The sequence below is a fragment of the Trachinotus anak genome, unplaced genomic scaffold (genome assembly GCF_046630095.1).
Source record: "Trachinotus anak isolate AG129_WGS33_773 ecotype Australia unplaced genomic scaffold, CSIRO_AGI_Tana_v1 ptg000004l, whole genome shotgun sequence".
In the NCBI taxonomy this organism is placed as follows: domain Eukaryota; kingdom Metazoa; phylum Chordata; class Actinopteri; order Carangiformes; family Carangidae; genus Trachinotus; species Trachinotus anak.
In genome coordinates, this window is record NW_027273855.1 from 23970858 (window position 1) to 23997188 (window position 26331).

At 39.3% G+C, this 26331-nt stretch overlaps 1 protein-coding gene across 2 annotated transcripts in view; it reads left to right on the top strand.

Annotated features, from left to right (window-relative positions):
- The window catches only part of LOC139621069 (arf-GAP with coiled-coil, ANK repeat and PH domain-containing protein 3-like), a 75100-nt gene extending 49253 nt beyond the window's left edge, over nucleotides 1-25847 (top strand). Inside the window, exons 9-25 of one of the 2 annotated variants that reach the window (XM_071477286.1) lie at nucleotides 565-639; nucleotides 2856-2867; nucleotides 8017-8129; nucleotides 9611-9662; nucleotides 10040-10140; nucleotides 10702-10813; nucleotides 11454-11662; nucleotides 14163-14232; nucleotides 14771-14865; nucleotides 14977-15194; nucleotides 16161-16250; nucleotides 16485-16577; nucleotides 16776-17002; nucleotides 17192-17301; nucleotides 18513-18623; nucleotides 18724-18785; nucleotides 24832-25847. In XM_071477286.1, coding sequence (XP_071333387.1) covers nucleotides 565-639; nucleotides 2856-2867; nucleotides 8017-8129; nucleotides 9611-9662; nucleotides 10040-10140; nucleotides 10702-10813; nucleotides 11454-11662; nucleotides 14163-14232; nucleotides 14771-14865; nucleotides 14977-15194; nucleotides 16161-16250; nucleotides 16485-16577; nucleotides 16776-17002; nucleotides 17192-17301; nucleotides 18513-18623; nucleotides 18724-18785; nucleotides 24832-24938 — 1857 coding nt within the window. In that variant the 3' untranslated portion in view covers nucleotides 24939-25847. Of the gene's footprint in view, nucleotides 1-564; nucleotides 640-2855; nucleotides 2868-8016; nucleotides 8130-9610; nucleotides 9663-10039; nucleotides 10141-10701; nucleotides 10814-11453; nucleotides 11663-14162; nucleotides 14233-14770; nucleotides 14866-14976; nucleotides 15195-16160; nucleotides 16251-16475; nucleotides 16578-16775; nucleotides 17003-17191; nucleotides 17302-18512; nucleotides 18624-18723; nucleotides 18786-24831 lie in introns of both variants that reach the window. The other variant, XM_071477285.1, reaches the window with a different exon arrangement.
- The last annotated feature ends 484 nt before the right edge of the window (nucleotides 25848-26331 follow it).

The window sequence follows — 26331 nt, forward strand, 5'->3', positions numbered from 1 at the left end:
CATCTTTATCTCCACTCAGCTTGTGCTCCATCAGCTGGGCTCTATTACCTCCCCAGGCTCATTGTCTAGATTAGAATCGGTTTCATCCTCATTTGAACTATCGACCACGGCCAGTTGCATAATTTGTCCATTAAATTTCCGCTTGATGATTGAAACATTGTGATACATTGGAGTTTTGATTGGATTTAGGGTCTACTTTTTTCATAAAAAGCTTCCTCTCTGCATGCACTTCATTTGTGACTCATTGAAAAGGCTCCATTAAAGCTGTTTTGAGCGCATGTTATTGTGGGCCAACTTGTTTGCCACAGCAGGTTGACTGCTGCAGGAGAACTGAATCGATGCTTCATTACCAAACACTGACCTAACGTGTGATTGGAGGCTTAGCCTGTGTTTGCAAGTGGAAAGTGTTACAGTCAGCGAGTCTGCATCACTGCAGCTCTGACTTTGTCGTTACTACTGTCATGCTGTATGTATTAGAATTATTTCATAGCTAATTGAAGAGTTTGACTGGATGTAGCTTTGGCTGAATGTCTCTGAAACGACACTTTTTTTTTTGTTATTCAGCTGGATCAGCTGGTGATTGATTCAGCCATGGAGAAGAGGGAAATGGAGCATAAACACGCCACCATTCAGCAGAGGGTGAGTTTCTATTTTACGAAAAATATGCAGGGTATCTGCTGGTGAGGAAAAGTTTTAAAACATTTTATTCAATCCCCAAAAAACTGCTCTAGAAGGTAGAAAGAAGTCTTAAATTTATTGAATCAGTAGTTTGGCTCGGATGATTATAAAACAGCTGTTACATGATCACACATCTGTGTTATTTGAAATGTCTCAAAAAGTCTTAACCATTAATTGGATGAACCTGCAGAAACCCAGATACAGCCTCAGTATTTTCTTTCTCATACATAAAAACAGCCTCACACTGACCAAAAAGAAGTACAAAAGGCTCTTGAGATGCAAAAACAGTTTAGTGTGTGTGCGAAAAAGTGACCAAAAATTTGAAGTTTCGTTCAAAGGACCTTCGTCCGTACAACTTCAACATGTGAGGAGCCTCTTCTGCTTTTTAAATCAGTCTGCAGGTTTATCTTGGCTATATGCACTTGTCACAACTTGAAAACAACTAAAGATTCAAAGAACTAAAACCCTTTTATGTTTGATATCAATATTTTCCTGCAAGAAAGGATTGGGGCTGGCAGGTTGACACTGAGCTGTACTGAGAAGTTAACAGGGTGAGAATGTGCTCACATCACACCTCCGAGATCCAGTCTGCCACTTAGCCCAGTGCATCTGTTGTGACTGGGGAGGGATTAGACCTGGGCAGCTGGGAGGTGTTTGATTAATCTCTCTAACAAAGTCCATGCACTGGTTTAAGCATTAAATCAGGTGGAATTAAGTGTTTTTAAGGAGATATTAATCCCACTGTTGTCTGCTGTAGATAGCAACTGTCAGCACATTGACTATAAGCAGGAGCTCACTGTGTTCTTAGTCCATTAAAGTGCTGATCTTGTGGTTTGTATCATGTCTCCGCCACTGTGGTCCAGACTGAAATATCTCAACAACTATTCAGTGGATTGATATAAAATGTGCTACTGACATTCATATTCCATGGAGGAGGAATCCTACTGACTTTGATGATCTCCAGACTTTTCCCTTGACACAATTCAAATATCGGTTGGATTGCCGTGAAATTTGGTTCCCCTCAGGATGAATGAAAACTACAATCATGACAGAAACAGACTTTTTTTTATTGAATTCAGTAAAATGTAGTCAATCAGATATTGAAAACCATATTTTCAGGATCCTTTCAAAGTCTCATAGAAATGCCAGCACTGAGGTTTATGGGAATGTCTTTAGCTTTTCAGTAATTTGGTCATAAACAAAAGTATTTGACAATAAAAATTTGACTTGATGTTGCACCTAAATGAGAATTCAAAGGATCGAAGTCACTGTGAGTATCTTGAAAATTTCATGGAAATCCAATTCATAGTTGTCGAGATCACTCTGAACCACAAACGTCAACAAAACTAAATTTCACCGTAATTTAATAGTTGTCAACATATTGTAAGATTACCTAGCTAGCAGTAGTAGAGCTAGCTCAAACCACTGCAAGTACAGTCTCACTACCACGGCTGTTGACTCTTAATCATACTTAATTTCATCAGTAATGATAACGCCCTTATAACTTTGTTGATCCATTGCCATGTTTCACTAGAATTTTGTTCCTCTTTTCACACATTTAAACAGGCTCTGTGATCATACTTTGATGTTCCAAATAATCAAATCAATAAAAGTAGGGTGCACTCCCTGTCTGGCATCTCCTTCCTTAATAATTCAAAAAAACCTTTATTTTCAGTGGGCCAGTGTCTGGCTCCTCTGTACCCCAGGATCAGTGACCATCTGTCAGACAGCTCCGGTCAGCGCTCTTCCTCCAGGCGCCATGGTCTGTGCTGTGCATAGAGCCACGGGGAAGGGCTGGGTCACATGCGCAGCCAGTTATTGATCTGTTTTTGCCAGAGCTGTTAGACACTAAGCTTCATACACCATCCATCACCAAGGGATATGTAGTAGTAGTAGTAGTCGTAGTAGTAAATAAACAAGGTCACAAGGGGGAAAAAAACCACAGAGATTTGTATGACAGTATTTTGGTGTTATAGCAGGCTGGTGATGTTTTTCGTTGCTGAGGTGTGATGGCAGCTTCGTTACTGGGGGACCGGTAAAGAGGATAATCAGAGGTGCATTCAACCTAAAAGATTATTGTATTATCCCCATTTAACCCAGTCTGCTTTTGGTGATTCTAATGCTGTGTTCTCCTTTCCTCTTGTCTGCATGTTCCCGATGCTGCCGTCTCCTCTCAGACCCTCATGCAGGTGAGTACTCCTCCATTTGTTTTCCCCTCTGAATTTTCATTTTTACTTGAGACACATCTATAGTTTAGTGCAGTGGGAGGGTGCAGTGTAGCCCACAGTGTTAGTGCATTACATTAGCAAACCCCTTTGAAGTTTTCCTCAGCTGTAGTCGCACTCCAGAAGCCTTGAGGGCAAGCTGAAGCACGTCCTGAATCATTTATGCAGAACAATTAGAAACACTGAACTTAGTTAGAACGGCCTGTATAGACACTGTCTGTTACATCACCCGTTGCATAGACATAAATGCAGGGTCCTGAAATGGGTATCAGTGTAATTGTTGACCACTGAAGATGCTCTTACTGCACAAAAGTAGGTCAGTCAGCTTCTGTTTTTGCTTTTTCATGCATCATGATGTGTAAACTTAAACTGAAAATATTACATGAAATATTAGTCATATTCATGCCAAAAACTGTAGAATATCATTGCATTTTGTTTTATGTTCCCCTTCTTTGACTCTCTGCTGCTTCTAGAACAGTATGGCCTACATTGTGTTATTCTTTTCTCCTTCCTTTAAAGAGATTTTTTTTTTTCCTTGTCTCTTTTCTTCCTCGTCACACCGAGCATGTGCAATAAGCCTTGTGTAAACTTGCACAGGATAAAGGGGGGCAGCCGTTACTCAGTACAAGCAAAAAACCAGGGGAGCAGAAAGGGAGTTAAAGTGCTCCACCCGTGGACTGTCACTATTGTTGGCCGGGGCAGACAGAACAGGGAAAGCATCTAAATGCCAGCACCATTCATATTTAACCACAGATTTAATGGAGAAGTGCTGTCAAAGGCAGTCGGCTCTGCCTGCTATTCTATATTCCTGTGTTTACATCGCTGGTGCAGCGCTACATGCTGCCCCTGTGCATGGCTGGATTTATTTTTACTGCCTCATACTCCAGATAGATGTTGTAATGAAATAATGATTAAATATTTTGCTTTTTACGATCCTCAACCACCCTTTACATCAGGCGACAAAGCATAAAACCACAACAAAGATGTAAATATGCAGGACACATAGAAGGCACCTGCATAAAGAAATAATACAAGTAGGGATACAACCAGTGATTATTTTCACTATCAATTAATCAGCAAATTATCTTCTAGATTAATCTGTTAAATGTTTAATATATAAATCATTGATTCTTGCATTTGAGAAGCTGTAACCCTCACGTTTTTTTTAGCATTTTTAACTGGATAGTTTCTGATTAATTTTTGTTTCAGTCCAAATTTAGTTGTTGCAGTTGTAAATGTAACAACATATAAAAAACTGGAGGGACTGCAATTTTTTCATGATCAATTAATCTGCTGATTCGCAATTAATCAATTAACGATTTTGTTTATAAAAGTGTTTATAATTGTTTGTGACAAATGCTTGTTAGTAGTTCCATCAGGCCAAAGGAATTGTATTTATATTGCTTATACCAACTTGAAATTTTGTGGTGCATTAAAAACTGAATGTAGCTTCTCAGTGTTTAGTTTTGACTCTGGGGAAAAATAAACTGTCTCCAGATGATCTGAGAGGCCGGGACAGTTCATAAAGCAGCAGTGGATCAGAAATGTATTTTGGCCTGAAACCATTCAGTGCTTTATAAACCAACAACTGTATTTTAAAGCCAGTTCAAGATCTGAAACTGGGCTGATGTGATCCACTTCAACGGTCTTGGTGTGAACTTCAGCAGCAAGATTTTTAAAATAAAAGCTTCCCTAGAAGTTTTTTGTCCTCTCTGTTTAAATATTCTCATCCCTCAGCAGGAGAAGAGGAGGTGTAGACACATATAGCTCCGTTTATTCGTTAACACATGACGTTTCAGCCCAAGGCCTCATTAGATGAGTTCATCAGATGAAGGCCAAAGACTGAAATGTCACGTCACATGTGTTTTCTTGTCTCAGCTGCTGGCTTTTTGAATTTTCTCAACCCTTCAGCATTGCTTTTGTATTCCACCAGAACTCATTAGAGGGGTCAGTGAAGCTCCTAAGGATACAGAGAAAGGGGTTTTTTTTATTTTTTGTTTTGTAGCGGAACATGGAGAGATCTGTGTCCAGAGGGAGGTTTTCTCGCAATAGTGGTGTCAGGAACTGGAATAGCCACTGATCTGTGTTAACATTTGCTCTCGAGGACTCTCATTTAATCTCATTATTTAATTAAAAGCATTTACTTGAGCCTGTCTGATCACCGCAGTTTGGGCTCTTTGGTGTGTTGTTGTGGCAGTTTTTCTTCACATTGCCACAATATGACATTTACAGAGGATTGTGGGGGATGTTTCATGGCTGGATAGGGTAGGCAAAAAAGTAACTCTGCAGCGAAGTCGACCAGGTGTGTTGAGGATTAGCTGAAGGTGGCCAAGCAGATGTACGGCACAGAGCCAGTCTGAAGGCTTTCAGACTGTAGTAGTAATGAGACACAGGAGGACCTTAGAGACAATGAACAAACACACCACAGCAGACTGAGTAATCAGTGCTACCAACTGGGCTCACCATTTGGTGTTGCAGCTCTGCAGCATTGCCTGCAGGCCTCCCTACGTAGAGCAGCAGCAGGTGGATGAAGCATCAGGACGTGCTGTCTGCATCATCTGGCGTTGCGGTCTGTTTCCTGTTTGTGCCCCTGCTGCTCCACAACAACTTACTTATTTGCTTGTAACATTTTTAGAAGTCTCTGTTTCCCCGCTCGTTCAATAATTCACCGATGTTCGGGTTCTGTCTGTGTGACGTTGCGTCATTAAAAATAGATGATCTTTGTTGTGGGCTTGAGAGATTGCAGAGTACCACCCAGCGCACATCTTGTTCCGTTTTGCCTCCTGCGTCTGTCATGTGAGTTATTCAGAAATCAAAGGCTTCAGACAGGAGAAGGTAAGCGGCGCCGGCTTGACTTCTTACACATTTGAAAGTTGTGTTGCAGGGATTTTGGTTGTGAGTGTAGATGGTCACTCTGACCTTCACTTGTATTTGTTTGGTGATCTTGGCCACCTGCCAGATAGATTCCCTCTGGGTCAACATGGGACTGAAACTCCCACCTTCCTCAGCAAGGGAGGTGTGTTTAGGGAGTTGTAAAACTGAAGCAGACCCACACTCCGGAGCGTCAAAGCAGTCAGCTCGTCTTTGGGTCAAGAGCAGCTACAGTGCTGCGTAGTGTAGTCTGCTATTCTTCCACACAGCACCCTGCCATGGATACATTGGCAGCTGTATGGTAATTAGTCCTAATCCTGAGGCTCACAGGGCGGCAGGCAGGTGGCTGTAGCAGAGGGCACACATGTCAGTGTTGGAATTACGCAGCGTGCTGCAGCAACACAACGCGCCGTGAGAGCTGCAGCCCTCAGAGAGTGAAGACAGGAATGTTTCTGCTCTGAGAGAGCTGCTTTTTAGGAGCCTTTTTATTGCTTTTTTGTGCTTTTCAATGCTGTTGGAGCACAGTAAACGACTGAAAATGAAGATCTTTTGCCGGTGGGACCACAGCTTGGTGGGTTGATTTGCATTACATTGGCTTGTTTGTTGCTGCTCTTACTGTATTTCTCGTGTAATGATTGTAATTTTAGATGATCCTCTCAGATTTTGTGATGATTTTATGTCTTGACTTTAGAGATGTTTAAGTTTGTAAAGCAAGAGTAGTTCTTTCACTCACTCTCTTTACCTCTGGCTCTCTCTTAATCCCCATCGTTACTTTTTCTCAGCGCACTCTCATTAAAATCCAAATTTAAAAAACAAATTCCCAGGCATAACGCTCACTGACATATGTGCAATGAATGTTTAAATGTAGAAATAAGTGTTGTCTAATGCAGTGGTGGAAATGCAAGCATGTGAAAGAAAAGGCTCATTTCCTGCACACTTAGAACAATACACTTAATATTTTGTGTCATGTAAGACTATTATGTAATTGATTATATTGTCCTTATCTTCAGTAATAGATGTATGATATGGTTTTCTTCAAGGTTATGAAGATATAGTTAACAAATTTGGACTGGTTATTGCCTCCCCTGCACCTTTTTTAGCTACTTTTTTGTTGATAAAAATCCCTTATCTTACACTGACCATTTAAAATTTTTTTTTCTTCACTCCTTTCATTTGTATTCAACAGTTTCTGACATGTATGATTTCTCTTGCGGTCTCATGTTATAAATTTGACGCCTGGCAGTTGTCTGTGATAGAAACGTTGTGTCTCTAGTAAAGTGTGTGTGTGTGTGTGTGTGTGTGTGGGAATTCAACTTTGTTTCATATGTGTACAAGTCAAATTGGTGATATATGGAGAGCAGTAAGTCTGTTGTATTATTCAAGCACGCAGTGAGTAGTTAATGGTGTGCTCAGGGCTGCTGTGCTGCGGGTGCACAGACCCTCTTATGAAACAAGTCATCAGTGAAGGTTGTTTCTTATGTGGGTCGCTCCCGCAGACACTCTCATGTATTCTGGATAAGACTGTGTTTGGTCTTTTCATAGAGACACATGCATGTCAAGTTAAAATTCAATTTGGGATAAGTTAATATTCTGTCCCTGCTGCATATTACATTACTTGTAGGATGTTGTGTACTAGTAGTTTGAGGACACACTGTCACAATTATCTTCCGTCACATGAAACGTCAAAACGCTGATGTTTAAATGATGATTTTAATTTAGGAATGACTCTGCCCTAAGCCCTAAATACCTGTGTACTTCTTTCTGTTGGCTGCTATGAAAGTGTTGGGTGTCATGCTGTAAGTCATGAAAAGGTTCGATGGTAATTTTTTCATGAATCACTCTGTTTATATAATAATTTGCGTCATACTCACATCTGTTGAGTTATGAAATGCCCCTGTGTGCCACACAGGAAGATGTCATGCAACTCCACAACTCCACTCCTATGCATACATGGACTCACACGTGACTGTTTATACATCAACGCACAATTTCTGCTGATTTGGTTGGTTTATGGACTGTATGTACAGTACTGCACATCGAATCACACTGGTATTCCAGGAACAGCGCACATGCAACCTCTTCACTACAGAGAAGGAAGAACGTGTTTGTTTTTTTCCCTGTTTAACCATTAAAAGGTTAGAACAACGTCCTGCCAGCGATCAGCCGGTCTATTAACCTTTCCTGTGACAGTCGGGGTTAATTTTTGGGTCCCGTCTCTCTGTCTCTCTCTCCGCTCTTTCAGGACTTTTCCTATGACGACTCTAAGGTGGAGTTCAACGTGGATGCTCCTAATGGTGTGGTGATGGAGGGATACCTGTTCAAGAGGGCCAGCAATGCCTTTAAGACCTGGAACAGGTAACTAACATGGCAAAAATCTCTATTTACTGTAACACATCACATTATTATATACAGTCAACTGATGTTGACAGTGTACTTATGTGTAATTATGTTACATAGAATTAACAGCTATAAAAAAGGGGGGGTTGTAACTAATTTTCACACAATGCCCAGTAATAATTATATACAAAAAATAAGATAAGCCTTTATTGATCTCCGGGAGAAAATTGTGTTAACCAGAAAGGTATATATAATACATGATTAACAATGCCTTAAATTATGTAGGTGAATTTTGCCACTATTTGTGCAAAAGAAATCCAACAGTGCAACTCTGGCAGCCACGATGTTTGAACAATATTGTATATGCCTTTAAGTATGTAGGTAAAGGTATCAATAATATGTGACACTCATCATTTGTTTTATTTTGTTTTATTGTGTTTTGCATGTCTATGTTTTATGTCGCAATGAATCAGTGTGTTTTTGTTTGTTGTTTGTTTAGTGTGTTATGTGCTGGTTGTTTTATGACATGATCCAAACAAAACAAACCAAGGCAATATGCATATACATATGAAAGCATATGTTATAATACAGGTTATGTGCAGTAAGTGTAATATATAGTTAATTCAATAACAGGGATAGGTGTTTGCTGCTGTTCTAAAAACAAAAAGAAGTTAGTTTTTGTTGTCTGGTCCACTGATTTGATCCACAATTTTTCGTTAAAAATAGCCTTCTTGCCTTGACTTATGTTTTCCAGAGATATCATTTCCTTTAATGTCCATCATGACTAACCTCCATAGATCTGACTAGAAATCATAGAAAAGTAGACTCCTTGTAACACCAGAGCTTACCTGAGAATCTTCACATTTTTAGGTTTTCTGCAGTATCAGAGTAATCCAGTGATGGTTATCCACACATCCATGGGTACACTGCAAACTGGAACTGCTAATAGCTAATTCAGCATAATTTTGATGGTGCCAAAAAGTAAACAAATAGTAGCTCGCAGATAACTCCCTGACTCCATGTCAACATTAGGGAGTAAGGAGGGGTGTGGTGTCTGAGGGGGGACCCATAGTCTCTCTGCAGTAATAATACAATTCTGTTAAATATAGTGTATATATAATAGAAATTAAAGAGAATTCCATGACTTACAATATAATATAATAATATAAAAATACAATTTTACAATATAGTAGTAATATTATTATATATTTCTATAAGAAATATAAAGCAATGTAATATAATATGTATTAAAATTTATAGGGTACTGTTACCGTCTGATTGCTGTTAATGCTATTTCCTGTCAGGTTTTCCAGCCTGTTTCTTTTACATGTTCAGGACACTGTGCAGCCAGGAGCAAAACCCATTTCACTCAATGATGCTTTTACATGTTCTCAATCACTGGTGTCCACAGTGGTTCACCTTTGACCCTCAAGCACTGGAAGGATATCCATCTAAAATATGTTTTATTTACCCCCCCTCCCCCCCTCCCCTCTCTCTAGACGGTGGTTCTCCATACAGAACAGTCAGCTGGTCTATCAGAAGAAGCTCAAGGCAAGTCCATATATCTTCCAGCTATCCGTTTTCCCCAGGGTAGTGCGGGCTCAAAGAGGTTAAGTGCAAAGTTAATGGGGGGGGGGGTCTTCACTGAAATCCATCATCACTCACTTGTTCACTGATTCAGTGTTTGCGAGTCACGAGATCTCTGCTGATATGTGAGCGTTCAGTCTGAGGCGCGACAGAGAGCAGAGGCCCGTGTGGGTTTCGGGTCATTTTCAATTCTCTGCTTGACATCAGCGTGTGTGAATATCTAATGGTCAGGTACTCCGAGAACTTCCGGCTGCAAGGAAAATGTCTTATCAGGGAGGAGCAGCTGTTTTATGTTTGTATTTGTGTTGTGGAGAAATGAGAAGTTGATTGTGTGTTTGCAGGATTCTCTGACGGTGGTGGTGGAAGACCTCCGGCTGTGCTCCGTTAAACCGTGTGAGGACATCGAGAGGAGGTTCTGCTTTGAGGTCGTATCCCCCTCCAAGTAAGGCCCACTCTCACTGCCATGATAACATTTGCTTTGGTTCAAACTGAAGTATCACAACAACTATCGTTGATGAATTGTCAGGAAACATTCATGTTCTCCTGAGGATAAATCTTGATGACTTTGGTGATTTCCTGATTTTCATTTGGCCAAAATCTTAATTTGTCTTATGACAAAATAAATTGCACTTGTACTTTGTGTTTTGTGCTAATAAGCTAATTTTAGCATGACAACATGGTGGCTAAAAACAACAAACTGACTTTACATTAGAATTCAATGGATGAATCTCCTGCACCTGCAAATTTATGTCATTTCAGGGGTAGTTTTTCATTAAAATCTTATAAAACCATGAGTTGAGACATACAAATAACAATTATTGACTAATTTCTGCTGTTATTTGGTTGTAGCGTTTTATTTTTGCTCTTAAAAATAAACAATATGAAGGCGATCTGGCCTGTGAAACCTGTGATGTTTGTTCAGCATGTGGTACTGTACTACAGTATGTAGATCTGTCAGGAGGAACATTATGATTTGGTAATACTGAGATTGTTTGTTTCACAGGAGCTGCATGCTTCAGGCTGAGTCTGAGAAGCTAAGACAAGCATGGATTCAGGCAGTTCAAGCCAGCATTGCCTCCGCCTACAGAGAGAGCCCAGATACCTACTATATAGAGGTAAGTCACTTTTGTGGGTCATAAATAACCTACAAGAAAGTTTTATAGCTTGTTTATCATAGTGTGTTGTCACAGTGGTGCAAAGTAACTAAGTACATTCACCCAAGTACTGTATAAGTACAGTTTTACTTTACTTCCATTTTATGCTCTTTACCTCTATTTCAGTACATTTCAGAGGGAAGAATTGTACTTTTTTACTACATTTATATGACAAATATAGTTTCTAGCTACTTTGCAGATTAACATTTAACACCCAATATATAATGATCGGGTTACAGAAATGCTGCATTGTCATAGATTGAAGTATATAAAGTAGTTGTTTTGGTACTTTTACTAAAGTAAATGATCTGAATATTTATTCCACTACTGTACTGTTCTGTTGCATTATATGTGTAATTGAGCTATGGCTGCAACTAGAAAAACACAATTTGTCACACTCATAAGGTCCTAAAGCCCAACCTGATGTCTTTAAATGTTTTGTTTAGTTTGACCAACGCCATTAAGTTGAATACTTAACTGGACACTGTACTCAAACCTAACATGATAAACCCCAGCTAATCTGGTGCAACAAAGCACACGTAAGTAGTGACTATAAAACAAACCAATATGGTATTTCACAGTTTATTGTGTTTATGTTTAGCATCTGGACAGAACTGCATCCCCGTCCACCAGCAGTATTGATTCAGCCAGTGAACAAAGGGACCGCAGCGCCCGGGGGGAGACCATCCTGCAGCGGATCCAGTGTCTGCCAGGGAACGAGCAGTGCTGTGACTGCAGTCAGGCCGACCCTCGCTGGGCCTCCATCAACCTGGGCATCCTGTTGTGCATCGAGTGCTCTGGCATCCACAGGTAGCGTCCAGAACAAAAAATATTTTTCATTTTAAAGGTCCCATTTATTACACTTTTCTGGTGTTTTATTTTAAGTATTGATATCCATAGAACCTAGACTTGCTTTATAATCAATGAACACATGGACATCTCAGTTTATACATTATGTGACCTTTAACATTTTAACTACTGGATGTCTCCTTCATCACTGTAAGTCCATTGTCAATGTTTATTCACTGGAGGCTTCAGGTTTCTATATCACACTGGTGTAAGTCGTCTATTGGACCAGGATTAGCCTCCAAACAAGTAAATCACAGTTGCAGGTGCACACCTGTCACTCAGACTGTAGGTGATCACAGAGAAACTTTTTACATTTAATAGAGGAGTATGAAAACAGCCATCTACTGTAGTGTCAGACTCTGCAAATACATGATTCTGCACAGTGAAACTCAAACATCCAAGTGAAGCAACGAGAATCAAAACATATTTTTGAGTTGAGCAGAACTTTAAAGATCCCTCCAGACATGTTATAGGACATGTAAAAATACTTTTCTGACTGACTTTTCGTTGTCCCTCATTAAAAATCCAAAAGAAGGAAGTTTAAAGTTTGCACATCACACTTGGGTAAGTTGAAATTGCAGCAGCTCACAGATCTCCATGACATATCCAAAGGGAGAGCTTTTACATCTCAACTCTTCAAACTCCAACACCAAGAGGTCTGGATCAAGAATTTTTGTAGCTTTATGCTTCGGATTCATTAATGTTATCTCTTCATAGTGTCGACCATCACAAACATAAATGCAATTATTATTATATTTGCACTTTAAAGATGCATTTGCCCGACATTTAAAGGTCCCCTTCTAGTTTCAAACAGTTTATTGTTGATATTTTGATATATTGCTTTAGTATTTATATCCTTTGAGACGTACTTTCTTGGATTATTATTAATTGCTATGAGATGTTTATGACCCTGGGTGACAAGGAGAAAGAGGACAAAAGGATCCTTTAAGTAAAGGATCTGAAATCCTCTACCTCCACTGCCATGTGCTGTGTGGTTACTGGCCCTGAAGAAAGGAGGCGCTGCCAGCTGTCTGCGCCTTACCTTGTGCTGCTAAGGGCACTGAGCACGTTCTAGCACACACTGCCGAAGGGATTAAAGTGTAGGAGGTTGCACATCGGATCAGTCTGGCTTTGATTGAGAGTTTTCATTGAGGGGAGGGAAGCGAGAAGATGAATAGACTGAGCTGGGACACACAGAGGAGAAGTCCTTGAATCGTTCAATTCACTCAGTCAGATCCTGGTGAATATGATGAAATGCTGTTGAATGAAGGTTCCTGCTGCAGATAAACACACTCTCTCATGTTCGGTTACATCACATTGTTGTGTCACTGAGGTTTGTTTTCAAGCTCCCAGTGGGAAAAATCCTCTTCAGTTGTGTGTGTGTGTGTGTTATTTTTAAATTGCAATTTTCACTGCTTATGTAATCACAAACCCTATTCCTGTGTGTGTGTGTGTGTGTGTGCGCGTGCGCGCTCCCACCTGTTGAATATTCATTTTCCCTCTTTGGCCTCGTCTTCTCACGGTGAGAACAGACACGGCTTCTTGTTGCAACGCAAACGAGCGGGAGAAACACTATCAGTTTTTTTTTTTTTTTTTCCTACTGTGCCATTGTTGCCAGGATGCCACACAGCGTCATCAGTGGAACTTAGCGATTTGCATGACATTGGGAGCGGCTTCTCTCATTTCCCCCAGGATAACACTCTTGTGATTTTAGCCATTCAAACCAGGTCACCACACAACACACTAGTCATGGATGGATTATAAGAAAACCGGCCCCTGGGCACAGACAAGTAATAGTTATATAGAAAGAAGACACCCAGAATAAAAGTGACACAAAGCAACTACAAATGATGTGGCAGTTTGTGTCTCTTTGTGATCATTTTGTATCTGTTTGCAGTCGTTTTGCATGTGGTCATTTTTTATCTTTTTGAGGTGGTAGTTTTGTGTCATTTTGTAATTGTGGTAGTTTTGTGTGTTTGTGGTCATTTTATGTCTCTTATGGTGATGATTTTGTAGCTCTTTGTAGTCATTTTATCTTTCTTTGGGATTGTTCTGTGCATCTTTGTTGTCGTTTTGTGTCTCTTAGAGGTCATTTTGTCTTTTTGGGGAAAAGAATACATCTCTTTCTAGTCATTTTATCTTTGTGATTGTTTTGCATCTTGCTGTGGTTGTGTTGTCTTTTAACTGAGCTCTCTGACTGTCAAACAAGAAATATTAATGTCATACTGAGGCACAGGTCTAGGGCCCCTCTGGCTTCTCAGGTCCCATTCATTAATCCATCCATGGCCATAGTGTGTTTCATTTGTAAAATTTCCTCTTTTCTTCTGAGAACAACATAAACTGCTTTTGCTTTCTCGTGCTGGCCCCCATCTGCTGCCTTATAGTCATAACAAATTCTTCCACTTTTGACCACAGGACATGTGCAGCATGTTGTTTAACCTGAAACATGTTTTTGTTGCAGGAGTCTTGGGGTTCACTGTTCGAAGGTTCGCTCACTCACATTGGACTCATGGGAACCAGAATTATTAAAGGTACAGTTTGTCTCAACTGTGTCCCGATGAATAAAAACAAGAATGAGGCAGTTATTATTATTGTTAAGTCACGAAGTTGTTTTAAATGCATTAAAGAAACAGTTACATTTTGTGAAATACTCCAGTTCACTTTCTTGATGAGACATAACTGGGAAGATTGATATCACTCTCATATCTGTTCATTAAATATAAGGCTACAGCCAGCAGTTAGCTAGCTTAGCTTAGCATTAAAACAGAAAAACCACTCCTTGTTGTTTTAACACTTTGTTTTTGTATGGATTTGACAAACAAGATGTATCAATTGGTGAGCTTTAGAGGTCCAGGTAGCCATTTTTTTTTAACCTTTGGACACAGCCATGCTAGCTGTTTACCCCTGTTTCCAGTCTTGATGCTAAGCTAAGCTAACTGGCTCCTGGCTGTAGCTTAATATTCAGTGAACAGATATGACAGTGGTATCAATCTTCTCGTCAAACTCTCAGCAGGAAGTCAGCCTTAAAGTGGACGCCATTAATGTCATGTCTCCTGTTTTTCCTTGTAGTTGATGTGTGAGCTTGGAAACAGTGTCATCAACCACATCTATGAAGGCTCATACCAAGAGCAAGGTCTGAAGAAACCATTACCCTCCAGTTCAAGGTAGGAGTTAAAGCTAAAATACAGCTAAACTAGGAAAATGATCTCCTTGAGTATTTAAATCTGTTACTTTTAATCATTCAAATCTGTCATGTGTGGCGTGGTCCTTTGCAGACAGGAAAAGGAGGCTTGGATTAAGGCAAAGTATGTGGAGAAGAAATTCCTGAAGAAGCTTGGCTCCACAGAGATACTCATCAACGGAGAGAGGAAGCCAGAGCGGCGGTGGAGTGTAAAGAAGTGTCGGAGACATAACAGTGCCACCACGGTATCCAAAACACGGCGAAGATACCGACAAGAGCCCGGAAGCACCTCCCCTTCTACCCTCTCCTCAGGTACTTTACCTGGTCTCTGTCTGAATCTACTCAGAATAGATCTTTACACTTAAGTGGTTCATTTGATTTTGTTTAAGTTGTTAATTTTAGCCTGCACATGTATTAACATCACATTTGAGTTACATATAAAGATAAATATTAGGCAGTTTTTTAAAACACAGTAGATCGCTGATCATAACTGACCACTGGACACACTGGAGGCATTAAGGTACTTTAAAGAAGCAATGTGTACGTTTTGCTATTGCTACAGCATTAGCTTTAAGAGCTGTTTACCTACCAAGTTGCAAGTTCATTATCGAACTTCAGTCCCTTACTCGCTGAGAGCTGCCTCCAGCGGTGGGAAGCAACACCAGTGTTAACTCTTGTTTCTATAACATCTTTTCTCCTGCGGAAGCTAGCACGCTAACCAGCTAGCTCTGGCAGGTCTTTCCAATAGCAACTGTAGCCTCCAGTCTGCTCCAAAGTTGTAGCACTGCTCAGAGGACCTCTTCGACCTATTATGACCTCTAGTCTTGTAAATGCAATGATGGCTGAAGCTCTTGTCAAGCAACAATCACCTCTACTCGCCCCCAGCAAGAAACCATGCTCACTAAAACCCTCTAGCGCCAGATTGCTGTAATTTGTGTCAGACATCGTAGTCCTTATCAGAGTCACTTTGTCAAATCTGAACATGCAGACACGATAAGCATATTACATAATGGATAGAATAATTTTTTCAGTCAGATTATTAGAGTAGTCTTTAAGAATTGTAGAAGTATCTTCAGAACAAAGTTACGTCTTGTTCAACAACCTTCTGGCTGCGAGGTTTTCAAAAATTGCTTGTTATGTACTTTTAGGAAAATTTAATGCTAAGCACTGTGACTTGAATCTAATGTTAATACACGTAATGGTCCGACAAATGTAGTTCAATATAATACAATTTTCTGGTGTCCTCACTTGACACTTTCACTTCTGTTTGTCTCACAGCTGCTGCCAAGTTCAGACGAGACTCCCTGTTTTGTCCTGATGAGCTGGACTCTCTCTTCTCTTACTTTGACACAGGATCTGGGCCTCGAAGTAAGCGACTATCACTAATTAGTCTGGAAACACAGTATATTCACCTTTCACAGTGTGCGCACACCTTTGATAGCCTTTCTACCCAGATTAAAGCCCCACAGCAGCATGTGGATAAGATGTTTGAGTCTTGTGTGGAAGACTCTCTGGGCTGTTTGCTTTTGAACAATGCTGATCAGCCTGAAAGAGACAGCGGTAACTAATGTGTCCATGTTCTGGCGTCTCCTGGTCCGGCAGGCCTAAGCAGTGACAGCGGGTTGGGAGGCAGCACAGATGGCAGCACAGACATCCTGGTGTTTGGCTCAGTGGTGGACAGCGTCACCGAGGAGGGTGAGTCGAGTAGAGGAGTAGAGTTCTACACTGTGGGAATAAAATGTTATGTAATGAAATTAATCTGAATATAAATGCAAGTGCAGACTTGCTTTGTTAGCAACTGCCATGAGAATAAATTATAATAAATAAAGAATGAAAAGTATCTTCTGTTGCTGTTACATAAATAATAATCAGTCTTCTTTCCACCATCCTCAGAGTGTGAGGTGTCCGAGGACTCGAGTGGTGAAGCAGAGCTGGAGGCCGAGCCCGAGACGTCAGATCTAGAGGACATAAGGGACCTTCATCCCGGCGCGCTGCTGTACAAAGCCTCAAAGGCCCGCAACATGCCTGTCATGGCTGAAGCGCTAGCTCACGGGGCCGACGTCAATTTGGTCAATGATGAGGATGAAGGGAAGACGCCCCTCATACAGGCAGTGATCGGGGTGAGTGGCACCGGATACTAGTCAGATGTTAATGTTTCAGCAGTAGAACAAGAAGACTTGACCATCAGACATGAGGAGCATTTCTCATTGTATAATGGTACATCTGAGAAAATAACCTTGATGATGTCACAAAAAGCGTCGTAAGTTGTTGTCAGCGCCGAGCCGACTGGTGTTGTTACTTTATTTTAGGGTTCACTGATCGCCTGCGAGTTCCTGCTGCAGAACGCTGCTGACGTCAACCAAAGAGACGCGAGAGGGAGGGGCCCCCTGCATCATGCCACATATCTGGGACACACAGGGTGAGTCACGAGGCAGAAAGTAACTGTTTACTCCAGCCTGCGATGGTAGCGTTTGTAACCACCTCACACACATGGTTTCCATTTCAGTAAAACCACAACAACAACTTGTACAAATAGATTTGTTCTTCAGTGACTCATATGAATGATTAAAGAGAATTTGTGCCATTCACCAATTTTCTCATACTTTGTAAAAAGTACTTTGTGAAATTTTTTAAACAAAGGTGCAAACTATTTTTTGAGTTGTCCAGACCTGTCATCGCCACAGGCATCAAGGGGGAATCAATTGTTTGACTTAAAGCAGATATAATCAACATTTTTAAAGGAGCAATGCATCAAACGAAAACCTGAAAAGTGTTGCTCGTAGTGACGAACCTGCAGAGAATTATCCCCTGAATCTGCAGCTCCCCTCGGTTTTATGGAGCTTTATAGCAAGTGTCAACTCATTTGTGTTTCACTCTCACAGCTCTACCTGCTCAGGACCAACCTCAGTTAACAACGGAGCATTTAGCAGCTAAAGAGACAGATATTTCCCTCAGGGGTTGGTTGAGACCAAGAGGAGGTAAAGGAGAGTCAGTATTGGACTTAATTTCTCCAGGTGGCCAGAAACGTGACTCCAAATGAATGTTAATGTAGCACAGTAACTACTGGATGTGTAGATAACAAATGTTTAAAAACCAGTTCATCATAAGATGATGATACTTTAATGTTGTGTTCACAACTTGTTTCTCCTGCCCCCAGGTGGCCAAACAAATCCTAATCTAAATTTGGAGATTGAATATGGAACCAAAATCATCTAAAGTAAAATATATATAAAACTAAAAAAAACATTAAGCAAAATTAAAGATCTCTTCACCCTTTCATCATCAACATAGCCGTCAATTTATTGTTTTTTTATTTTTTATTTCCCTTCCGTTGGTGTATTTCAGCACATCAGCCCACACATTACTTATTAGTTAATAAGAAAACTCTGTCACTCTGACAGCTGCTTCAGAGTCTTCAACTTCATGTCAAATCAAGATGACATGCTCTTATTTTAGTTATATTCTCTATTTGTTGCAGGTTTTGCAAAAGCTGTTTTCTTCAGCTGCCTCTTTGAATTACCGTGATTGTGTCATTTGTGTTCTCACATAAGGGGCACAAACCTTTGAAAATGAGAATCTGATTGGTTGTGTGTTTGCTGTGATTAATCTCTGATTTCTTTGTATTTCCAGGCAGGTGTGTTTATTCCTCAAAAGAGGAGCTACACAGAACGACGGGGACGAGGATGGCCAGGACCCTTTGAGTATAGCTGTACAGCAAGCTAACGCAGATATAGTTACGCTGTATGTTCATTTTCATCCATACTTTCCTCAAAGTTGTTTTTCCACTCTCCAGATTTAATGAGTTGTTAACACTCTCTTTGTTTTTCCTCTTGTTCTTCAGGCTGCGTTTGGCCAGGATGAATGAGGAGATGCGGGAGTCGGAGGGACCCTTTGGACAACCAGGTCAATACCCAATCAGCAGTCCCACTGAGCAACAGTATAAGAAATGCATTCAGGAGTTTATCTGTCTCAACATAGCAGAGTGCTGAAGCCCAGTCAGGTTAGAAAACAGTGTAAAACCAGTGCAGGGGGTGCCAGGAGACATTTGACTGAGACCTGTTGAGGATCCTGTGCTTCAAGCTTGTTTCCTCCACTCGTTCTCTCGAGAAGGGACTTTTCACCACCAGATTAACTTCACCTCTACATCAGATTTATCCAGTATATTTCTAGTGTTCCTCTCCCCAGCACTGTCTGTTTACGTTAGACCAGAAACCAGAGTTTACCAGCAGTCAGCTCCCCTCTCAGGATCACACATGAGCTCAGTGTTAACCTCCTTTAAATGATGTCAGATTGACTTTGCCAAAAAAAAAAAAGTGTAGATGAGTGCAGTGAGGTCCAATCAGTCAAATCACTGCAGACATGAGAAATCACTGCCACTTGTTAAAGTTTATCCAGCAGCAATCAGTAGATCACCAGTCATCAGCAGTGTATTCAGGACCAACTCGGCCCTTCATCTGGAGGTTTTAGAGGGCACAGGGTGCTCTGAACCAAAGACCTGCAACAGCTCATTTGTCCCAACAGTTCTAGGTTTAATTTCACCATGTTGTTATTGTGATGCTCAGTGGGAGGAGATATTTCCGCCGTCCTTGGTTCCAGAAGTTAAATACCCATTAATTTTTTATGATAAAGTGGTACATGACTCTAAGAGTTGGATGTGAAAATATCTGGTTCTCTGATAAAAATTCAAAGTCTGTGTATATAAAATCTTTGGGATAGAAGTTAACTACAACTCCCAAGGTGCATTTCAGCAAGAAACATACAATCACAGAGCATTAAGGGGAACAAGATTTCCAAAATCTGGGCCATTTGTGGGTGAATTCAGCAACTATGGCACCTTCATTTGCTACCAAGTCTGATGAATAATTGGGTCGTACCTGTAGCTGGCTTCTTCTCCATGGCAACAGCAGCCAAGGCTCATGGTTATTGTAGTATTTAGAGCCACCCACCATATCAAAATGATGGACAAAGCTTGATTTCTCAGAAATGAAGTAGAAATAATTAAAACTGATGGTCATAATGCAAACATATAGGATTGTTACATTATCCAGAAGAGTATTGTAAATCTGTGTAAAGAAAAATTGTAATGGGAATACAGAATGAGGAAAAACACTTCTGGAACCAGCCCTCCCTCTTCGCAGCTCGAATGATGCCAAACTGACGAGTACAGGGTGGTGCAGCCAGTTCACTCACCTGGGATCACCTGAATCTGATCCGGCTGTGCTTTCTTTAATTACCTTAGGATCTGTTGTCCATGCACGTGTGATCAACGGTGGTAGCGCTCTTTATTTTAAATTGTGACGGTCATAGAGGGGTAACTGTGCGGCTGCGATAACTGTGACTGAGAGTAAATGATCATGGAGTCATTTCTCTGTATTGATTGAGAGATTGATCAAGTGAAGCTTTTAGGTTTAATTAAAAGCGAAATTATGCACTTTTTTCTTACCAACAGTGATTTGAATTTTCTTTTTGTCGTTGTACCGTCATTTTATTTTTCTTTTCAGAACAGTTTTGAATGCTTCTTTTTTTTTTTTTTTTTTTTTTAATTTATGAGAAAAATCCCAGAGCAATAGTGCAATGATTATTTCAGTACAGATAATCTGTATTTTTTGTATTATGTTTGACAACAATGCAGATGGTATTTTTTTAAGCTGGATATATTTTGTTAGATTTTATTTTGCTGAGCACTAACCCACAGTGCCAGTATTATATTCTCATTATGAGAAAGCAAGCCAATACTCCACAGTCTCATTATATATAATCACTTGGAGTAATTCAAACAGAAGATGGACATTTTTGATAAATCACACTGACATGTATTACTGTATATACAGTATTTGTATGTTAAAATGTTTGTTTATGGTAATCTAATGTATCATGATTAGGCCTATATTAGATTTGTTCTTTGGTTATAGTGCATGGGTGGCTATTGCTCAGGTCTTCCTAAGCCCTGTTGCTTTTGTTTACTTCTGTACCCAGTGTATGTGAATATTTGACATTTAGTATTGTTGAATAACGTTAATATCCGTATTATATATATATATATACTGCCAAATCATGACAACAGTGCATGGAATGACATTCATGACAGAAATCAGTAGACTGAACACCCAATTCCTGCTGTCTTACATTGGCTGGATATTGTTTGTGCAAACAGCTTGATGACAATGAACATGGCAGCTAGGCTGTGGCTCAAAACTGTATTCAATGATTCATTTATATATTATGCTTTTTATTCTTATTTGACCCCATTGGTAGCTCACAGTAAATGACTGATCCAGAATGTGCTGGAGACGACTGTTGGTTAAAGCATTGAACAGCCTCGCCTGTGACTGACCTCGGTGTTCTTCACATGTTATCTGAGGCAAAATTAACCTAAAGAAAAGTGCTCATGAATTTTATTTTATTTTTTCCAAAGATGTTGTTTGTCCTCAGATGCTATTGACTGTTGGGTTTAGTTCAAACCAAAGACCAGAGACAGGTTTTCAGAGAGCCACCAAGTATTTGTATCGTTTTCTTTCTTCTTATACATTTAAGGGACTGTACACAAATTATTTTTGGTGGGGCTAAACTTTATATTTTACTGGTACTTGCAGGGCTAGCTGCTGAATTAGAGCCAACCGCTAACATGATTGCCAGCAGAGAACATGTTGGCACAATACTTCTCTGAGGTTCTTGCTATTCTGCTCTTCTGTTTTTGGCTATTTATCCCCCCTGTCATTTTATTTTATTTTATTTCTCATTATTTCATTCAATGAAGAGATTTATTGAAGGAGGCAAAAAAAAGCTCTCCAAGCTAATGAGCTCGCTAACAGTCATTTAATAGCATTATCTGTTACTTAGCAAGCTTGTTAGCTAATAAGCTACGATAGCTTCCTCCATTTCTGTCCCTCTGGCTTTGTGTTCCTGCAAAGGTCAGTACTGTCAAGACGGCCTTCTGTTGTTTTACGTTGGTTGGTATTTACATGAAAGATTTCGCTACAAATTTTTGCTATTTTAAATGGATTTTAAAGCAAATTTTGACCTCCCTCTCTTCAGCAAAATGAAATATACATAACCCTCCCCTTTTTCTGACTCCATCTTCCTCCCTGATAATTTCCATACAGTTCCTAACTTGTATTTGCCAACATGTGGTTGGAGTCCTTTAGCACTGAAATATTTTTAGAGGATGTCACAGCGACAGAAAGCTCAACTCACTTCTTGTTTCCCTTGTTGCTTGTCAGTGATAGATTTAACGCACTTTGAAATACACAATCTCTCTTAATCCAGCCTTTTCTTATTTAGTGCAGTACTTCATAAAAATTCACAGGAAACAGATTTTACTGAATGATGTCAACACTAACCAAACAATCATTTACATCAAGCCACTGAATGATTATGTCTTGTACAGTACAATGTGTCTATAGTGTATGAGTCAGTACGTCAACGAGTTGACTGTTGTGTATATAAACTAAAAACTATTAACACTTTAACTGCTTGCTTCTTACATGCAATTTTTAACTTTGTTGTATTTTTTCTCTCTGACTGTTACCTGTACAATTTCTTTGAATATTGTAAGCGAACATCTGTCTCTGAATATACAGTACCTGTGCATATTAACACTAACTGCTACCTATGTTTGTTTTTTGTTTAATAACTCCTCCCAGTGTCTTTTAAAATGATACTGAGAATAAACGGAAGATGTGACTAAAAGCTGACCTCTCCCTTTGCTTCCTTGCTTCATTTCCACGTTCTCTTGGCTTTGCTTTGCCAGCCTTTCACTGCCTCTAACAGAATTAACAAACTTCTAACTTCATGCTGCTGGTGCACTAATTATGAAGCAAATATTTCAAATATTACCACATATTTATTGTGTAAAGTAGAATGTGAATAACATGTTTCAATATGCATGGAGAGAGTTTGATATTTTTTAGTTTCTGATGAATATTTTTTCCATTGACTCTTTGCAGAAACATAATTAGTTTTAAATGTTTACCTTTATGTTAAACCAATTATAAATCCTCCTGTGAAGTGTTTGTAACTGCTGTAAAAACAGTTAATGAAGGACTGATTACACAGTGTAACAGTTGTAATTATACATGTTTAAACATGTATGTTACACGTTATAAAGCATTTATTAACTGTCTATACACACGTACAAGTTATTCTTCACAGGTGGCTTTAAAACTGCTTCTAGATGTGTTCAAAACTCAAAGATTTATTCTTGATTCCTCAGAAACTGTAAATGTCTTAACTCAAAGTTCAGTTGCTGCATTTATTTTGGGCCTTTCAGCCACATCTTGTGGCTTTCATCAGCTGATGTGGTTGCCATGAGAGTGAAGAAAAATTATGTATAAATAAATGCGTATGTTATACAATATAATTATAAGTAGTTCATCATTAATTTAATTCATATAATAAATATGAAGACATATTTACAACTGTGTTGTATTATATTGTAAACCATTCACTAACTGTTCAATCACCTGCAGCGGTGGAAGAAGTACAGTTCTTTGGCTTAAACTAAAAGACAGTATTATATCTGTTTACTGCTATAGTTTGTTATAAACAGTGCATTAATTGTTAGGGGTATTATTAGGATGTCTAAAACATAATGTCACAAAATATTTTCAAAATGCTTAGCACAAGGTCCCACATCCAAAAATTACATATTGAACCTATATCTTGTTTTGTCCAACCAACAGTTCAAAACCGATTTATTATGATATTAAACAGAAAAAGCAGCAAATCCTCACATTTTAGAAACTGAAACCAGCAAGTAACTCATGTGATTAATCAATCAATCGACTAAAAGTTTCCTCTTCAGTCACTGTTCTGCTTATGAATGCCAGACAGTGGAGGTTAAAATATAGTGTTGGAAAGAAACTCATATATTTAGTTTGAGGTTTGAACTCACTGATCTCTCCCCGTTTTTTCTCACACATACACACACAGAGAGAGAGAGAGAGAGAGCGGGGGAAAGCCAGGAATGTTCATTCCCCTTTTTAATTAGCCGAGCCTGGGAGCGCTCATGGGACACAAAAGAGTTCAACTGCTTTTGTTATGCCTGTAGATTCAGCGGTTACCATGGCCACAAGAAAAGTAAAGGCTCAGTATCTGGAAAGTTGAAAGAAGGAAGCTTCATGGTGCCTCAGTCTGTTTTTGCCTCTCCATTCATCAGGCCTTTCTCGCCCAGGGCTGCTCTGCGCTCTGTTTTCCTCTTTGCGTGTATTCTTAACTTTCATATAAAAGATGTTTTGACTGTTCACAGACTAGTGCCAGACTTTTCAGTCAGGGTCCTTATTTATCACACTGGTGAGAATAACACTTGGGAAACTCTAAAGCACCAACTTAATAATAAAAATCTCTGTGTGAGAGCAATACGACACATTTATCAAGTGACTTACCGCAATGATTAGTCGGTTAATCAATTACCTGATCAACAGGAAAATTATTTTTATAACTGATGAATCAATTTAATAATATTTTAAGCAAGAAATGCAAAACATTTACTGCCTCCAGCCTCTCGAATCAATCCATCAATGAAATCATCTGCAGATTAACTGATGATGAAAATAGTCATTATTTGCAGTCCTACTCTGACGTGATCACATGATTGATCCCAATTATGCTCAAAGAAGGAATAATATTTAGTTTATATACACTGCCATATTGTACATTCTATGAAAATCCTTACAGTTTATGCAGTGGTATGCTATTCTTCAAGAACATATAATTGGAAATTTATTTCATTTTTGTGGAATCTGTAAATCTCCATTTATTTAACATGGGAGGTTAACACCAGTCTAATGTACTTATAATGTATAAATGTTTAAATAGGGATGAAATAATAGGAAAATCTCTGTAATAGAAACTGAATTCTGCTGCAAGACATTCTGCTGTTGGTAGAAGGGCTCAATGCACAATCATGAACCATCATTTTCATACTGTTTTCCGTTGTTTTCTTCATCAGGAGACGCCACGTACCTTGACATCTTCCGAGAATTTTCCCACATGGCATCCCACAACCCAGAGAAGCTGAAACGAAGGAGTGTGCACTTCCGGCACTCCTTCAGGTAGTCCGCCCGAAGAGGAACAACATCATATACTTGAAAAGTCACTTTCCAGATACCACAGTCACACGTGGAGCTGCATGTTCAACATCGCATGTGATCCTGAGGAGAAACCTGATGGCATAAATGATACCATTGATGCAATTAAAAAGGATCAAATTCCACTATTATGGTAAAACACCCAGCCACCTTTAAAGTGCATTAAAGTGAAGAAATCATGACACTTTTGTGATGCTGTTGTTTGTTATCATTCAGTGTTGAGAATAGCTGCATTATATCTGCAAGAGTCTTGTGTTTTTCTCAGATTGACTTTTATTTTGATAGGATTTTGTTCTATGAGGATCTGCTGGTCTTTTCCTCTTATATAAATATAGCATTGCTTTTGTACAGTGTTAGATTTAACTTTTGATTAAATACCAAGCACTTGTTTTGTTGCTTTTTCTTTGTTTTTGTTTTTTTTTTTGTATAATCATCATGTGTTTGCTCTGCCTGATTCTGTCAGTGTCTGATCATTGAAGGAATTTCATCAATACTTTACATAAATGTTCCTGTATGTGTAATGCATGCATTTACTCCCATTATATCCCATTACTTAAACTTGAATTCTGCTATGTTGTATGGATAAAGAGTGTCAAATCATCATTAGTTATCATCACCAATCCAACATCCTGAAGTCGCAGTGTTATTTTCTCCTGATGAGCAGTTTATTTTGATATGAATGTGTTGTTTTGCATCGACTATGCTGGTGTAGTCCTTGTAATGTTTTTGTTTAAATGTACTTTGCAGTACCACTATGAAATGCAGTGCTTGTGTTTCTGTGTACATGCTGTAGAAGCAAAAATGCTAATATATCTGAATGAACAGGAATACTGATGAAAAGTGGACTGAAATAAACATTGTCTTTGTTTACACATAATCTCTGGACTAGTCTGATCACGCCTCCTCTTCTGTAGCTGGGACATCAGCGCCCACCTGTGTTGAAATGTGAGATTAGTAGTCACTCTAGTTGATGTGAAATTTGAGAATGAGGTGATGGTTTTGAGGTCCAGATTTCCTGTTTTAAGCCCTCAGTATTATTTATCACCATATACTGATGAATGACAAATGTTTCAGTCAGGAATGATGTTTGTGTTGAGGACATTTCAACTCAAATACTTAATACTGACACATATAATAACACAATGTCAATGAGTCGAAAGATAAATTACTGAACAATTCAAATTGCAATAAGTTTTTAATAAGTTGCTTTAATAATACTGTAAAAACAGTGTCTGTATTACTGACACTAAAGAACACAACATCTTAATGATAACAACTGTTAAATCCTGATTTTCCCAAACTAGGGGTCAAGCCTCTTTAAAGGGACACAAGATAAACCCGAGGGGTCATGAGATCATTAC